Below are 17,979 nucleotides of genomic sequence, written 5' to 3' on the forward strand. Positions count from 1 at the left end.
ACTTAACGCACCTCGTTATTTACTTCGATGTAAGACACAATATTGAAGGTACGTAAGGTAGGCCTGCTCTACGAACTTATGTTTTAATTGGGTTGCTCAGTGCTGGTCCTAGAGAAGTTGGATCGTGAGATTAAGTTTTGGACAGTGCAAGCTCCCAAATGTTATTTGTCACCGGTTAACATTTATTTTAATTAGCATTTTAATCCACATATAGTAGGGGAATTTTTATATTTTATTAATATTTTCACGAAATATTTTGTATTTTAAAAATTTAAGTAAACTTATGTAAATGATCAGAAGTTTTTTTTAATTTACTAATTATGTGTTTAGTTTATTTTAAATAAAAAAAAGTCATGTGAATAGTATTAAATAAGAAAAAATTAAAACTCTTGTATTATTAAGAATTTTTTTCATTACATTAATTTATTTTAAAAATAAATAAAAAATAACATGAATAACATTAGATAAGCATAAATTAATTTAAATTTATGAATTAATAAATAATAATTTTAAAATAAAATAAATCATGCGGAGATATGAATAGTGAGGGCAAACTTTTCTACTCTCGGTGTTATAAGCAGACATTTCCCTCCATTGAGACTTGAGAAGGAGACAAAGTGAGAGTTATACTCAAAATTCTATATTCTAATTTATGTATGTGTGATGATATGATATTTTTTAAATAATATGAAAATTTAAAAATAAATTATATATTTTATTTTTTGAAATTATTTAATAGGTATATATGGTCGGTATTTATTTTTCTGTACATGGAGATAAAAAGCCAAAACAAGAAAGAAAAGAAACTGAAGTCTTAAATCTTTATCCCATAAACATGTTGCACCAAATGCCATAGAAGAACCTGAAAGAGGCCCTAGCTTTAATGCAAAAAATATCTTTATCCCATAAACACATATGTCATTTATTCTTTTTAAAATTGCATTGAAGTTTTTGATTTATTATTTTTGTGGCGATGGCATTGCTCACACCCAAAGTGTCACTCAAGGGGGGCATATCTATCAACAGCGAAATTGACTTCTTTGCTGTCCTTTTTTGTGTTGTCCCTCCAAAACGACGTTGTTTTGAAAGTTGTGTTTTCAAAACGACGTCGTTTTAAATTAAAATTACGTCATTTTGAAGGGACAGCAGTAAAGTCAAGTCCGTGAACAGCATAAGCGGTATTGAGAAGTCGATGACGTGGAGCTGCTTTCACAAGGAAACAAGATTAATTTGGATAAATTTCTTAAAAAGAATTTATATGCCATAAAAAAAAGGATAATTACTTACTATTAAAATTCGTCGAAAAACACGAAAATCCATGGTAAATATGAATTATATTAAAATTTTTGCCCATCAGCTAAGTTATCCCAAATGGCATGGGATAATATCGCAATTTTCATATAATATTATTTCACCTATTATATAGGTTATAGGGGGAAAATTGTAAACTTTCATGCAAATGTATTTTTTTTATGTTTTCATGCGAATGTTAATATAATAAAAACTTGACCATCCGAGATACAAATCTCAACTGGACCACCTTATACGTGACATGTTAGTAAACAAAAGAAAGAAAAGAAACTCACGTGAAAATCAAATTGATATGGGGTGGTCCAATTAAGTTTTAGACCATATATAGGTGGTCTATACCTTACAACTTGATGCAATGTGTAATATATTTACCGTAATATTGTTTGGATAGTTATTAAATCTTAGGAGGCAGTTATTTAAAAGTTTGAAATTGTATATGTTGTTCCCATAAATTGCTACAATCCTCCCTCTCTACAACCATACCAAACTCCATTGGCAAACTAGCACAGGCTTTTTAATTAAATCAAACCCAGAGTCTCCATGAATGGAACTTCTTTTAGCATGCAAAATGCAATGAATGGACCTTCTTTTAACGCTCCAGCACAAACTTTCTAAGTCGTTTCATGTCCTTTTCTTCTTCTTTTTTTCTCTCAATATGGTTATTATCCTCTCAACCTTCATCCTCTTTTGCTTGCCCTTCTTCAGTAGTTCATGCTCAAAAGGACATGCTTCACGTGCAATGTCTCTGTTAATACTAGGACTTTTTTGCATAATATTTAACACGAGATGATATTGCAAATGTCATATATATAATACGAAAATTAGTTGCTTTGCATACGAGTTTACAACATATATTTAATATTTTAATTTTATAATCATTTATACTTATATTAAATAGACTATTTTACATCAGTATATATTTCAATAAACAATGTATTATGTTTATTTATAAAAACACTAAACTACTTGTTTTGTATCATGAAAATTCACTTGATATCAATTTGATTCTTAAAAGATTTACATCCTCCCCCAAAAAAATGGCAGCAGTAGATCTGAATTCTGTGTTCAAGTGTTTGATGTGGGGGGCTCGGCCCAATTAATTTTTGTCCATTGACTTTGTTGTCTTTAATTAATCGGCTCTTTATCATTTTTTGGGCAATTGTTAATTATATATTCTTGCGTTACTAAGTGTACCTCTTTTAGCAATTTTTTCTCCCTAAAATTATCCCTTTTATGAAAACAAAATTTTGGAATACATTTTGATTTTCGCTACAAAACAAAGGACGACCGACACCAACAAAGGTTGAAATAATGAAACCACAGTTGCTTGCTGAAGAAGATAAGCTTCGAATCTTTGAAGCCTGTTCTCTTTTCTTCTATTACATTTTCAGACAACTTGGTCATCTAGTTCTTTTCTCTTTTCTTCCATTTCCATTCGACAAATTTCTCTTCTTTTCCCTTTTCTCACTCTCCATAATTTCACACACCATTGCTTGTGCTAATTTTCTCTAATAACATTTATATTTTATAAGCGTGTAATTGGTTATGCGCATAATTGCTTTGTTTTTTTTTTCACATGTTAAATTTATTATTTATTTTTCTTATAATAAAATTCAATGACTTTTTTTTATCTACCATTAAGAGTGTTTGAATTGTATTTAAAACACTTCAAACAAATAATCTCACTTAATTTTTGTTTTATAATTCTAACATTTTACATTTTTTTTACAATTTGAAAAATAAAGAGATTAAACTATATTACAAGTTTATATTTTTTATTCTAGGAATCAAATACATGTATTAAATAGTTTGCAACAACTCACATAACTTAATCAATTAAATTAGATTCCTTAATAATTTGACTCTATTATGTTTCAATTTGATATTTTTCATTAACTATGCATGTATTTTTTTTCCCACTAAATCACGCTAAACCCTTTCTTGGGAGTGAATTAGTATGCGTCCTAAGAAGAGGTGATTAATTAGTTGCTGAAGTTATTGCTATTTGCTCTGTAGTAGTTAGATGGTCCAAATCCTTCTCAATAATTAGCTGACCAAATAAGCATTTCAGGCTCAGAGACAAAAGGGTGAGAGAAATAGAATTAACTAATTAAGGATGGTTTATCATGTATGCACTATCCTAGTCTTGGTAACGTGTATGAATCGTATTGAATATAACACAGCAAAAGTTCAGGTGGTACATCACTCTCTGTCTACATGCTTTGTTTATTTTCACGCCAATCACATCGCAACCTTTCATACTCAGATTAATGAAATATATAAACCCTTTTAATTAGAAAATAAAAATGTGTAAAAGAGATAAAATAAGATGTTTACTATTTCGTAGCAAAACGAAAACAAAAGAATGAGTACTAATTAAGTTTTTTTTTGTATAGCATGTGTATTTTAGATTTAAAAACTAAAAAGACTTGACAATTACAAATTAAAGAAAAATTATGATAATAACTTCATTTAAATTAAAATGCAATATATATAGTGTTAATTTTTTTTATAAAAAAAACTCAAATGATCATATTAGTCGTCAAATAATTAATGATAAACTTACTTTACTCTCTAAAGTATAAAAATAAAAAATAATAGTAAACTAATATAGATTTAAGAAAAAATTACTACTATATGATAATATAAGAAACTAAAATATAAAATAATAGAAAAAAATATAAAAATAAATTATTAACATAATAATAAAATGATATTATAAAAAAAATACAGAAAAATAGATTACGTCTTCCTAGTCTAATTTTTTTAAATATAATCGCATGAATATTGTAAATATATCATATTTATTTTTTATGGATAAAAAATAAAATTATATAAAATATTAAAACTATGTAATTGAATTAGTTACACTGTTAAAAGTGTTCAAAGTTACTGCCAGAACTGTGTGCTGTAATGCACTAATACTAGTAGTAGTTGTCGGCTATTTAATTGGTCATTACCATACTGTACATCAAGTTGCTAACTATGCTAAAACTTCAAGTCTGTGCCTAATGCTCTACAAATCCTTGTCACAATCACCATTAATTTGCAATACATCTTTTAGTGTTCAAATAAAATAAGAACTGCGATCATTATCAAAGAAACTAGTCTTTTTGTTAGAATTAGACTTAAATACACCCTTTTATGCCCACACAAAAAGTATATTATTTGTATTTCATTTTACAAAAACATTTGATTTTTTTTTTTACAATAACAATAGTAAGGTTAGCATAAATTTAAATATCTTTCAAGTCTTTCAAATAGACTGATTTTTTTCTTTTCTATTTCTCCTGTCTTTCTAAAATCTCACCTTTTATCTAGACAGAGTATTCAGATTTAAAATGCTTATACATTTACGCCACGCGTTTTATAAAAACTCGTAGCTACCTACCCGCACTCCATTAACGGACCACTTTTTGGTTTATAGTGACGAAAGTGAGGTTTGATTCTATATGACTTGTAATTTTGATCCAATCTATTATTATTTGAATATAACATTTGGGATAATACATATATATATAACTTTTATTGTCTTATTTATTTTTCACACACACATATTTAAAAAATATATAAAAATAAAATGTAACTTTTATTGTCTTTTTTCCATACACAAATTCAAATCACTTGATTTGTACATTTTGTTGGGAAGGACGGAAAGTACAAATCGCTTGACTAGAAGGAATTCAATTGTCTTGTTGACTTGCTGGATAGAATTAGAACGCAGTAAAAGCATCCTATTCGATGTGTTGAACCAATGGTGTGTTAGAGAATGAAAATTAAGGTCTAGTATAGAAATAGTACACGATAAGTAAAAAAAAAAAAAGAGGATTAAATTAAAACAAAAATGGAAAAAAAGGACCGGTTAAAATAGGGCCAATAGCATTAATTTGTCACAAATGGTCGAATCTCGAATCATTAATTATCTGAGATAGCATAAAAAAAATCAATATTATCTGAGAGAATTTTGGCTATATCTACAATTTCGTACAGAAACACTAGGTAGCCAGCATTAATGGAAGTCCCAAAAGAAAAATAAATAAACAAACCACTCATTATTGGTGCACTGACTGCTTGTGAGTAGTGATTCATGACAAACATTTACGTTTTAATTTCTCCTCTTTTCTTAATTGCATAAATAGTGTTTGAAAATTCTTTTAAAAAAAGTAGTGTTTGAACAAGGACAATTCATATTTTAATTAAGAATGTTAGAAAATAAACAATACTTATATGTAACATCTGTTTTTATTGGGAAAATCTTACAAAAAAAAATGTTAATGAGATTAATGTTTATGCATGATAATTATTTAATAATAAATTATCGTTTAAATTATTTTAAAATAATTATTTTAAAAATTAATAAATTTATTCTGATAAATTATAATTAGATAACTGTATAAAAATCTATTGTTTATATATAATTATTTTTTTCTTTTGTTAATTTTTATAAAATCATCTTTAAAGTCACATTTATTATAATTTATAATTAATGATATAATATTTTTATTGATAATACATAAATATTAAACTCACCTGGATAGATGATCCAAGAATATTTGAACCGAATTTTTTATTTACTTTTTATTATATAATCCTTGAAAAGTACTTTTATTTTGTTAAATAATTCCTCTTGTCTGATTCTATTATCCCTTCCGCCACCACACAAAACGACGATGACAACTCATACCTACCTATTTGCAAATCATCATTTGGCCAAATCACATTATATGAAAATGGCGAAACTCATAAAATTACTTTATTTCTTTTTCGAAGATGAGAGGATAAGAAAATAGTGAGTTAACTTAAAATAAAATTACACGAAATAAAACCCTGAATTAAATTCTTTATTTTCTTTCGTAAATGTGTTTGCTACCAAGCAAAAAAAATAAAATTACACGACAACCGTGACTGCCAAACATCTCATTTATATTATGACTTTAATTTTAATGCATTTTGGTATTCATTATTTTTACATTGATAATTAATTAAAAAATATTTTAAATATATTTTCTTAAAATAAATCATTTTTTTATTGAATGATAGCATAACAAATATTTATACTATCAATATATTATAATTAAATTCCCTTACTATTAAAAATTATGTAAAATTATTAAATAATATATGAAACGTATGAAATAAGTCGTACGACTTATGTATCCAAGAAAATTTACGTGATAATAAAGTGTATTAATAAGAGTATACTACTAAAACATATATATTCATAATATTTCTTTTCTTATTACTTGTTTGGATAAGCTTTGATTGAATGCAAAACAAAGAGTGTAATAATACCAAAAATTAAAAAAAAAGACAAACAGTGTAACTTCTCGAAACACTTTTGCGGTTGGGAAAAGCCAATACACAAACAAGGGAACCATTAATGATATACCAAAGCATTTTTTGGTGTATTATATTATTTTTGGTATAGTATTTTTGGAAAGCTTAAAAAGACTTACCTAAATATTAGGTTATAAACTTGTTTCCTATTTCTAATGCTATTAGCACATTATTCAATTATATATAATTAAATAAAATTATATTTTTAATATTTTTTTTATACACAGATAACATTCCCCCCGCTCTGTTTTTTGTTAATTACTAGTAGTAGTATAGTAGTGTATTTGGTAATAATTGTTATTTTAATGTAATTCTAATTCAGTGTATTTTACGATAAAGACATAGTACTCCAATCCAATTATGGCTGAAACTAATTAAACACTAGTAATGAGTAATGAGAAGGTAATAAAACATTAGTAGTTGGATTGGGAAATAATATTTGCAGTAATGTGTTGGTTAAGTTTGCATTTTATTTGAAGCAAGAGGAAGAAAAGCAAGTGGCAACCAACATTAATGTAAGACACACACACGCACAAGACCTTAGACCATATTCATTCACTCTAATTTCTTCTTCATCTGTCTTGTTTCAAAGGGAAAAATTATAAGAAAAAAGAAATAAAAAAACATAGGCTTTGGTTCTTCTAACTTGTAACTTGTTAAGTTCCAAATCTTCAACCACTGAGAGAGAGACATCCCCTCCGACATTTTCTCTATTCTTCAAGCAAACTCTTCCTTCGTCTCAGATCTCTCTCTCTCTCTCTAGGGTTTCCGTTTCTCTTCTGCTATTTATGATCACTCTCTGACGCGCTTCTCCTACCAAATCAAGTGCTTCCGTCTCTTCTCCTTCTTCTCTGGTACGCTTCTTCCGCGATTCCGAATCTTCGATTCCAATGCGCGTCGCTCTTCGCTGATTTCAGATCGCTTTTTTTTTTTTTTTGCAGATTTGAAGGATTTGTGTGGCTGGAGATGGTGGTTTCGGGGCCGATCACGCCGGGGCAGGTTCGTCATTATCGCCACTGTTGTGATTCTTCGATTCGGTGGCGAAAATTCGAAAATGCGTGTTTTAGTGAATGGAATTGGTTTCAGTTCGTGTGTGGTAGTTCTGAGTGTTGATTTTCGTGATCTGCTTGCATGTTGTGGTGTTGTTTGCAATTTGCATCTGATTCTTTGCAAGTAGTGAGATTGTTCAATCTGGATGTGGATGGTGTGTGAAAGTAAAGGGAATTCGTTTTTTGAGTTGGAATATGAGCAATTGTGTGAGTTGAGTTGCTGAATCTGTTGTTTTTGTGATCTGAAGCAGTTTATATGTTTGGGAGAAAACCGTCTTTCAGTTTAACTTGAATGACAGTAAGATTTGTGAATGTTACGTGCAAGGAAACTGCTATGCTGTCACTCAAATTTTAGCATGTTGACGTGGGGAGTAAGAAAATAAATAGTACTATATAGTTTCCGTTTGTTTCAATGTTGTTTGTTGAAGAATGGTTTTGTTATTAATGACTCAATTTTGTTACATTATACTGGGATGGGCTTCTTTTTTCTGCTTTTGATTATTGTTGTGAATTAAAATATTTATGCTATTTTTTGAGAGGTCAGTTTTCTGATGGAGCTTTGCTTTATGTCTCCAGGTGTCTTTCTTGCTGGGGGTTATTCCAGTTTTTGTTTCATGGATATATTCAGAGTACTTGGAGTACAAGAAACCCTCATCTCCTCCCAAAGTGTAAGTGTCTTTCATTGTCACTATAAAGCAAATTATATTGACTTCAACTGCTTGGGTTTTTATCAAGTGTTAAAGTTTATTGGTGGAATATGTATATCTAGAATTAGTTTCCTCTCTTCTATTTGACCATTTCTTCCTGTAATTGTTTAGACGTAGTTAAGGAGGGTGATAGTGATGGAGAAGGTAAGTAGATAACTATGACATTATAGAAATCTTGTGACGACACTTGATGATATTATAATAATGATGTAATCTTCATTGGTAAAGGGAAAATCTTTAAAATAAGTATTATGTATGGTATTTGGGGATCAATAGTGCTTCAGAAATCAAGTAGCAGCATTAAATCATCAAACAACACCCCACTTTACTTGCAGATCTGAAACTACACCGGGACCTTTATTGTGAACATTTGACAGTACATAAATCAGTGAATGGATACTTCATATTTATATATTTAATAAAATAATTAGATGCTGCCTCTAAACTCTAAAGCTTTGAACTGTTTGGACTTTGGATCCCCCAGTGTTTGTGGTACATGCATGAACACTTAATGTCTCATGTGGATTTGATTCAACTACTTGTGTCGGGCAAAAAAAACTACTATTGAGAATTTGGTACTGGAAAATTGCATTTTGAACATAAACACCTACTAATATGGATGGTATCTTTCCATCTTGAATTTCCTACTCCAAAGTTTAGTTTTTTTTTTTTTTTTAACATATGGAAAGCATAAATTTATTTATCTGCAAATGTTTTCAGACACTTTATAAATTTTCTTTGTTGACTACAGTCATTCAGATGTTTGTCTTGAAGAGTTGGGGAAGGATGCAATTAAGGAAGATGATCGGGCCATTTTGCTGGAATCAGGGCTTACAAGATCAGCATCAGCAAAATTCCATCCATCATCTGTCAAATTGAATTTGATTCGGTCATTTTCTACAATAAATTTTTCATGGGGTTCTTTCTGTTTTCTAGCTTTATCTTTAAAGATCCTTACCTTTTTACTTTCCATTTGTAGGTTTTTGACCATGGATGATTCTTTCTTGTTAGAAAATCGAGCAACTTTGAGGGCAATGTATGTCATCATTTTGTGAATGACCAAATATAATCTGTTCCACTCTCTGAATTCTGAAGATGTATTTACAATTTTTTTCAGGGCTGAATTTGGGCTGATTCTGTTTTATTTCTACATATGTGATCGAACCAACATACTTGGAGATTCCACCAAGGTACTTATATACCACTTATCATGTCTCCACTTGTTTTTGTTTGAGCTACAACTTGAAATATTATTTTGAAGTGAACTGCATAAAGGAACATTTTTTTCTAAGGCATCCTCAGTTTTTCTATGCTTCTTTATAATTATTTGCTTTTTTAGTTTTCACTCATTTTATTGTTATTAATGTTTCTATTTTTCTTTTTAATATGTTATATGTAAATCATATCCTTTTTGAGATGTGACTAGGAATGCCTTCAAACTAACTATACAAGTAATTAAAAAGCATGCTATCTTGCAAAATGTTTCACCTTCAGTATAATTTTCAATTTGGTTGTTTTTACACTTATCATGTTTCACAATGTATGATTTCTTATCTCAATACACTTTTCTGTGGCAATTTGTTTGGCCTATCATTGCTTTTCACATTGTTTGGTGAGATTTATTCTGTGATAGAGGCTTGACTTGGGAAGACATATCTTGTAACATGTGTTACTTGTAGTGTTTTACACTTAGCTTAATTTACAATTCATAACTTCATAGCCCAATGCACTTTTATGAAACAAATTTTTGTTCAATCAATGCTATCTGCTTTGGTTAGACATGTACTATGACACAGGCTTTATTTGTGAATACTTGTTTCTACTTTATCTAAAGATATGTGTTTCACTCTGAAGTAGTGTTCTATATATTTAAATCATTATAGTTATATGATTTCAAACTATTGCCATTTGTAATAATTGTTTGTACTTGCTTGACCATTTTTTTTTACAGAGTTATAGTCGGGATCTTTTCATCTTCCTCTACCTTCTTCTGATTATAGTTTCAGCTTTGAGTTCTTTGAAGAAACATAATGACTCATCAACATTTTCTGGAAAAAATATACTTTACCTTAACCGACATCAAACAGAGGAGTGGAAAGGATGGATGCAGGTGAGCTCTCCTTTCTGGCTGATGTAAATAACTTGTAAACGAAGATAATATATTTTCTTCTTGCCTCTAAAAAAAAAATATTGTTTCAAAGTATTTACTTGACCCTTTCTTTTTGTTGATATTTTATTTTGGAATACATATTGTTATTCCTGCTGCAACTTGCCTACTTTTTTTGAAAAATTGTAAGAACAAAAAAAAGTCTTATCTCACTTGGTAAGATTGACTACATGAATTTGAAGATCTTTTTGGCATAAAACCAATTGACTTTCCACAATCCTACTATCTTCTATTAATCTATGCTTGATTATCTTTTCACATAATTTCATAGTGTGACTTTCAAAGCAATATGGAAATTGAAGCTATTTGATGTTGTGTGATTGTGATGGAAATTAAGGCTTGTAGTTATTGAAATGAAATTTAAGTCGATGTATCTCTATATAGTAGTATTCTTGTATATTGCTTTCAAGAGGCCATAATTCATTAGAAACTTAGAAACTACATTCTTTCAGTTTTAATTTTGTCTGTTATTTCTAAGTAATGGTTCATCTGTTCAAGCTTTTGTTCCATCTGTTCAGGTCCTCTTTTTAATGTATCATTATTTTGCTGCAACGGAGATATACAATGCAATACGTGTTTTCATTGCTGCATATGTTTGGATGACTGGATTTGGAAACTTCTCCTATTATTATATCAGAAAAGATTTTAGCCTTCCACGTTTTGCTCAGGTAAGAGTCATTGACCTTAAATACCATTTTGCTTTACTTGGTATCCATTGTCTATCCTTTTCCTATTACTCTTTTTGCATAAACAATATACCTAACTCGTTAAAATTCCTTGCAGATGATGTGGCGGCTTAATTTTTTTGTGGCCTTCTGTTGTATTGTGCTTAACAATGACTATATGCTCTACTATATATGCCCAATGCACACGCTTTTCACTTTGATGGTGTATGGAGCATTGGGTATATATAACAAGTATAATGAAGTTCCCTCTGTGATGGCTGCAAAGATTTTGGCATGCTTTCTTGTGGTGATCTTGGTTTGGGAAATCCCTGGATTCTTTGACATATTTTGGAGCCCATTTGCTTTATTTTTGGGTGAGTGATATATTTAACCTGTACTTCTCTGTTATTAGTTTAATTTTTAGTTTATGTTCATTTTGCTGTGACTCTTCTTACCAAAGTACTCACATAACTGAGCTTGCCATCTGGTTTCACTCTACCAACTCACAGCCTTGAACCAGTTTTTTTCATCCCTGGCCACCCAAAGTTGTGGGCTTTGAATTGAATGGTTTTATTGTCCTTAAAATGGTGGAAGCCCTCCTCCTCTTATTAAACAGTAATAACAGCCAGCATGACAATATAATTCTTAAAGCTCATCCCTTCATACAAAACCAGCTTGTACGGTGAAGGCTGCCTAAGCTTTATAAATTAGGCAGTATTTGTAGCCAATGTGGGACTTTTTTTCCCAATAATAATATTTTCAAAATGGCAGTAATATATATATATATATATATATATATATATATATATATATATATATATATATATATATATTTCTGCTGTAGATACTCTATTTTATCAAAAGAATATATAGACATGCTCTCTCTCTCTCTCTCTTCCCCCTCTAAGTGGATGCTTTTGTATGTTGTCTGTTTGCAATTTTCTAGTTGATTTGCTAATATAAGCTTACATGCTGTTTACTGCAAATGCATAATTGTAATTTTTATGTGGCAGGTTATACTGATCCTGCAAAGCCTGATCTCCCTCGAATGCATGAGTGGCATTTCAGATCTGGGCTTGATCGCTACATCTGGATAATTGGAATGATTTATGCCTACTTTCATCCAAATGTAATCTCCAATACTAGCTTGTGTGGTGGTCATTGGGTATTTTTTTTATAATATTTAGTCCAGCTATTTTAAATTTGAAATATTTCACCATCTCAGGTTGAGAAATGGATGGAAAAATTGGAAGAGAGTGAGATCAAGAGGAGAGCTACCATCAAAACCAGCATTGTTTCTGTTGCATTATTTGTGAGTTACATGTCTTACAATAAGATTATTTGCTAAGATTATTCATGGTTTTCTATTCTCCTTTTATGTTATTACTTCAATATTCTTTGATGTAGACCAAAATGGGTAAACAAGAACATCTCTTTTCATCTTTCTTTTCTAGGTTGGGTACTTGTGGTATGAATACATATACAAGCTGGATAAGGTCTCATACAACAAGCTCCACCCCTACACCTCATGGATTCCAATTACGTGAGTGTTAACTATTTATTTTATTCCTTTTGCTGTTCTTTATTTTTCTTTGTTTCCTTCCTTTAAGCTTGAAAGATAGCAATCCTAGACTAATACATGGAATGCATTTATATTTTTCTGTTCAGCTCCTTCTATTGATTCTTTTACCTATTATTTTTCAGTGTATACATTTGCTTGAGGAATTTCAGTCAGCGGCTTCGGAATTTCTCTTTAACCCTCTTTGCGTACGTGTTCTTTACCTTAATTATTGAAATTCCATGTTAATTGGTTTTGGATCATTTTGTTTTTATTTGGTGATAAGTATCTTTTTTTTTTTCTGAATTTCCCCCACTTTTGTATCAGGTGGCTTGGCAAGATTACTTTGGAGACATACATTTCCCAGTTTCATATTTGGTTAAGGTGTGTATGCATACTGAGCCCTTCTCCCCATGTTATACGTCTGAAATACATTAAGATGACTTCATGATGCATTTATACAGTAGTGGCTGTTGTCAGTTATTGTTTGAGAGACTGGAATTGGCATGTATAGATGAACTTTTCAGTATGGATATTGTTCCTTTTGATTGCTGACTTGTTTTGTGCCTTTGTTCTTTCTTTAAATCTTAGTATATTGGATCAAGAACAAAGATAGGAAAAGATTATAATGAAACGAAACATGCGAACGAACTTCGACTAAGTAAGAGTGTACTTGATAATTTCCTCTTTGCATACAGGTCTAACATGCCAAACGGACAGCCCAAGTGGCTTCTTTCTCTTATCCCGGAGTATCCTATGCTCAACTTCATGCTAACAACTGCTATATACGTCTTTGTAAGGATCTTCTTTCCTTCTTTCATTTGTTTATTTTTCTTATTAATTAATATTCAAGTCTTATGAAAGGCATCATACTAAGTTGCACTTTTTACATGCACTGCTATCTTGACATGGTTTGCAGGTATCTCATCGACTTTTTGAATTAACAAATACACTTAAGACAGTGTTCATACCTACGAAAGACAATCGAAGGCTGCTGCATAATTTTATTACTGGGGTTGTACTTTGCCTTTCTCTGTATTGCATTGCACTTATTCTTCTTCTGATTCCTCATTCAACGGTAAGTCTATTTACTATGTGGAGGGTTTGACCTTTTGGTCAAAGATGCCTTCTCATTTTCTTAAATTTTATAATAATCGGAAATATCTTTGATAATGATAGGTTTAAAATTCAAGCCACCAAAGAGAGATTACATAGACAATACCCTTTGAATTGGCTGTGCTAAAAGGAAACTAGGAAATGCGGATTAAAATAAGGGTACATGGAAATGTGGGATCTCTTTTGGAGCAGTGTTTCTATAGTTGTGGGAAGTAGTATCCTCAATGACGGCATCAAATATAAACGTTGAGTGTTGGTTTGCATTGGAGGTTGGCAGATGAAAAGGGGGATTAACCCCGAAGGATTTTGAACCAATTTTCTATAAATTCATTTGTGCTCTCACACATAAAACGAGAAAAAGGTAGGATCGTCATACAAATCCGTCGTCTTGGCTTCGAAGAAATCCAAGATTCATTTCATTACCCGTTCCTGTTCAATTTTCATTGTCATTTTTTGACTTTTTCGTCTGTGAAGGATAAGGAAATATATGTATATTCATTTATACAATCTTTTACCAGAAACCTGTCATACCCTTGTAACAATAGTTTTGTTTAATGGCTATAAGTGCAAGTAGTGTTACTTTTTTCTTCTGTTTTTTTGGGAGGGGTTGAATAAATCACCAATTTAGTCCTCTAACTCCAAGTATTACTTTCTCTTCTAAATAGCTTTAATGCAATATTGTTAATACTATGTAAGTAATTTCACTTATTTCAGTAATTTCCAAAGTATTGAATTCATTAGTTTAGTTTCTAAGTTGGTTTATTTTATTAATGTTCAGGAACTGAATTAACCGGTTTTCAATATTTAAGGGATTACTTAGCATGGTTTCTAATATTTGGAGGATTATATATATAAACTTTAAGGACCCAATTAAAGGGTTCAACCTTTTTCTTTGTTTGAATTGAGAAAAAATAAGAAATAAAATAAATTTTTCTTTGTATATTTTATTGAGTTGAAAATAAAAATATTTAAATAGAGATTTTTAACCTTACATAAATAACATATAATGTAATATTTTTTTAATAAATAAAGCAAATGCTTAATCACAATTCTACACTTCTCTCATTGCTAACAATACGATCTTCAGGGTAGTGGCCTTCCATTTATTTGAAAGAATAAAAAAAACAAAACTTTTTAAACATTTAAAATACAAAAATTAGTGAAATGCCTTATTGTTCATGTTCTTCCTGCTACAAGTTGTAGCCTTACACAACAAAGCAGGTTAGCAGCACAATTTTACATTTACACACATAAATATATGTAATCACCCAATTGTGTTTTGCACAAGCTCTCCCTCACACTCAATCTTCTTTTCTTTCCCTTCCTCTGAAATTTGTTCACTTTTGACAAGGGTCATGAGTTTCAAGAAGCGCAACTTTGCCTTTTGCCTGATGGGTATGTTTAATATTCAGCTACAATACTAACTAAAAGATACAACATTTAAATAGAAAGTAGAAACCACGAAGTGCGTTTCCCACAATCATGATCTCATTCTTTAGTTCTTATATTCACCTAGACTATTTATGTTTTAGCTATGATTATAGGCTAAAACATTCTTCTTTGTATATTGTATGCAAAATATATGCACACTAAGAGCTTTTGCATGTATAAACAGGAAGAAATCTGGTTATCATTGGATGCCATCAGAGTCTCGAGAGAAGGGTAGCGGCATGCTTTTATCAGAATTCAGGTTCTTGATTGTAGCCAAAACAAGGTGTCATCTAAACATTTCCTTTGAACAAAGTTCAAAAAACTAAATTATTGCACCTCAAAACCCAAAATAACATTTATCTTTGTTTTCTTTAGCCTATTTGAGGCACTAGATTGTTATTTCACTGATGTGTATTCACTGGGGCTATGGTACCATACTGTTTCTACTTCACTCATTAATACCTTACACAAAAAACTCTCAAGTATCTCTTCAATTTCATCCTCACGTAATTTTTTCAAACTGAAACTGCACATTCTACTGAAAACTCATAACCAAAGCCGTGTGATCAGATTCAAATGCTTGGTTGTTGCATTAAATGTGTGTGGATTATTGGCTATTGGTTTCCCTTACATAGCTTGCATTAGCGAAGGCTTTCAAAATGCTTGTGGATATGAAAAATACATAACGTTTCAAATTTTGGTAGTAATATTGAAAAAAATTACTTTCGCCGTCTGTGGGGATCGAACCCACGACCACGTGGTTAAAAGCCACGCGCTCTACCACTGAGCTAAGACGGCCTAGTTGTTATTACTTATTGTATGAAATAATTTGTTCTTGTTTTATGTGTTACACTTTGTCACAAATGCCTATAATTAAATTATACTATTCCAGCACCCATTAAAATGAAATAAAAGGATACTTTTAATTACTTGAGTATAATTTAGAATCTGATATATATATATATATATATATATATATATATAGTTAAATAATAATTTTTATTTTGGTTTATTTTAAATAATTTATCATGTTAATAAATATATTTTTTAATTTTTAAGAATATTTTTATTAAAAGGAATGAGATCATTTCAATTGACTTATATTGTAGTTTTTATATTTTTATATTTATAAAAAAAAATATCTGATGGGAGTGAAAGTGAAAGCTAGAGAAAATCTTTAGGATTATTGAACATAAAAAAATGGGAAAGGAAAAATTCTAATAAAATAATGAGGAAAAAATTGAAAAGATATGAAGAATTTGTAAAGTAGATAAAGCAAAGTTTTAGAAAACACTACAAAGTAGGAAAATAGAGTGTAGATAGCAAGACCAATAAGCTAACTTATAACTTATTTAACTAACTTAAAATGTTATTTAGAACATCTTCAATTTAAGCAACTCATTTTAAATTATTTATCTTATGCTAATTAATCCTTATAATATTATATCATAGTTAAATAATTCATATATATTTTATTCCAATAGTATACTTTTAAGTAACTTTTGAATTATTCTCTTTAAATGATAAAAAAATATGTTTTTACTCATAAGTAATTTAATATGATATGTAGATCACTTCTAATAATAAAAAGTTAAACAATATCATCTAAAAATAAACAACTAATTAAGCAACCAACATGATCGATGATCTTAACAAAAAAAAAAAAAACTGTTAATAAAGGTAGTTGTTTTACTAAATTTATGGCATTTTTTGAAATGGTACATGGGTATATCTTGAGACCGATTTAATATTTTAAACTATACTTTCTTAAAGAATGGTATATAGTTTTTCATCTTTAAAATTTGTAGTTTTAATTTTTCCAGTTCCTTATAAATACTTTTTATAATGTATTTTTTCTTTTATCTAAAGTAATATTTGTACATACAAATAATTTTAATTAGTTTTAGAATATATTTAAAATTTTCATTTAAATTTAAAATTGAAATGAAATAAATAAGTTAATTGATGTTTTTTTAACGGCAATAAGTTAATTGGTATATATTAATAATTAATGATAATAAATAAATAAGAAGCTATATATTTGACCTATAATAATGAATAGGCTACCATTCGATAAAATACTTTCTTTAATCACTACCATACGATACAAGACTGAATCTGGACTCCACCATATATAGATATTTTTTAATTATGTGTTTTTCTTACAAGTTAATATCTTAGCCAACATCAATATCTCACCATCCTAAAACAAGAAAAAGAAACATCAATATCACACACAACTTATCTCTTCGACTCTATGTACTTGAAACAAATTGTTATTAGGATAATTCACGCATGTAATTAAAGAGTTAAATTTCTTAAACCCATTAAGTTGCATTTTTTAGATTGCCTAAGAAAGTAGTTATGCCCGAGTCAACCAACCTCAAGGCTCATTCAAAAATATATCTTTTATATAAATTTGTTTTATTATATGAAAAATTATACATGATAAATATATGACTAACTTAATTAAGTAAATAAACTCAAAAGATTAGTTTGGTGAATTAAGATTGAATTTTTTTATATTATTCAAGTTTAATTTTTGACGAAAATAATTATTGATCAAAATTCAGATTAATTAAAATATCTTTTTCCTATTAAACGGAAGAGTTAAAATAAAAATAAAATAAAAAAGATG

General features: G+C 29.5%; 1 protein-coding gene and 1 non-coding gene across 2 annotated transcripts; one reads left to right on the top strand and one right to left on the bottom strand.

Moving 5' to 3' along the window:
* Positions 1 to 7,170: 7,170 nt before the first annotated feature.
* Positions 7,171 to 14,546, top strand: LOC114421463 (protein REDUCED WALL ACETYLATION 3-like). The gene is made up of 17 exons (XM_028387389.1): positions 7,171 to 7,502; positions 7,590 to 7,647; positions 8,274 to 8,365; positions 9,156 to 9,293; positions 9,384 to 9,440; positions 9,522 to 9,594; positions 10,356 to 10,514; positions 11,090 to 11,239; positions 11,355 to 11,610; positions 12,250 to 12,365; positions 12,462 to 12,548; positions 12,691 to 12,779; positions 12,941 to 13,003; positions 13,122 to 13,178; positions 13,493 to 13,589; positions 13,714 to 13,872; positions 13,974 to 14,546. The coding sequence occupies exons 2-17, from the start codon at positions 7,615 to 7,617 to the stop codon at positions 13,977 to 13,979; spliced, it is 1,632 nt and encodes a 543-aa protein (XP_028243190.1). The 5' UTR covers positions 7,171 to 7,502; positions 7,590 to 7,614; the 3' UTR covers positions 13,980 to 14,546.
* Positions 14,547 to 16,067: 1,521 nt separating this feature from the next.
* On the bottom strand, positions 16,068 to 16,139 carry TRNAK-UUU. Its single transcript has one exon. It is a non-coding gene; the product is annotated as a tRNA-Lys (tRNA).
* Positions 16,140 to 17,979: the final 1,840 nt, after the last annotated feature.

The sequence above is a fragment of the Glycine soja genome, chromosome 8 (genome assembly GCF_004193775.1).
Source record: "Glycine soja cultivar W05 chromosome 8, ASM419377v2, whole genome shotgun sequence".
NCBI classification, from domain to species: Eukaryota; Viridiplantae; Streptophyta; class Magnoliopsida; order Fabales; family Fabaceae; genus Glycine; species Glycine soja.

What these genes read in the sequence shown, in the direction of transcription:
- LOC114421463 (XM_028387389.1), top strand. Translation starts at nt 7,615, where the DNA reads ATGGTGGTTTCGGGGCCGATCACGCCGGGGCAG. An exon ending in CGAGCAACTTTGAGGGCAAT is followed by an intron (nt 9,441 to 9,521) that starts GTATGTCATCAT and finishes AATTTTTTTCAG; the next exon opens with GGCTGAATTTGGGCTGATTC. An exon ending in GCCTTCCACGTTTTGCTCAG is followed by an intron (nt 11,240 to 11,354) that starts GTAAGAGTCATT and finishes AATTCCTTGCAG; the next exon opens with ATGATGTGGCGGCTTAATTT.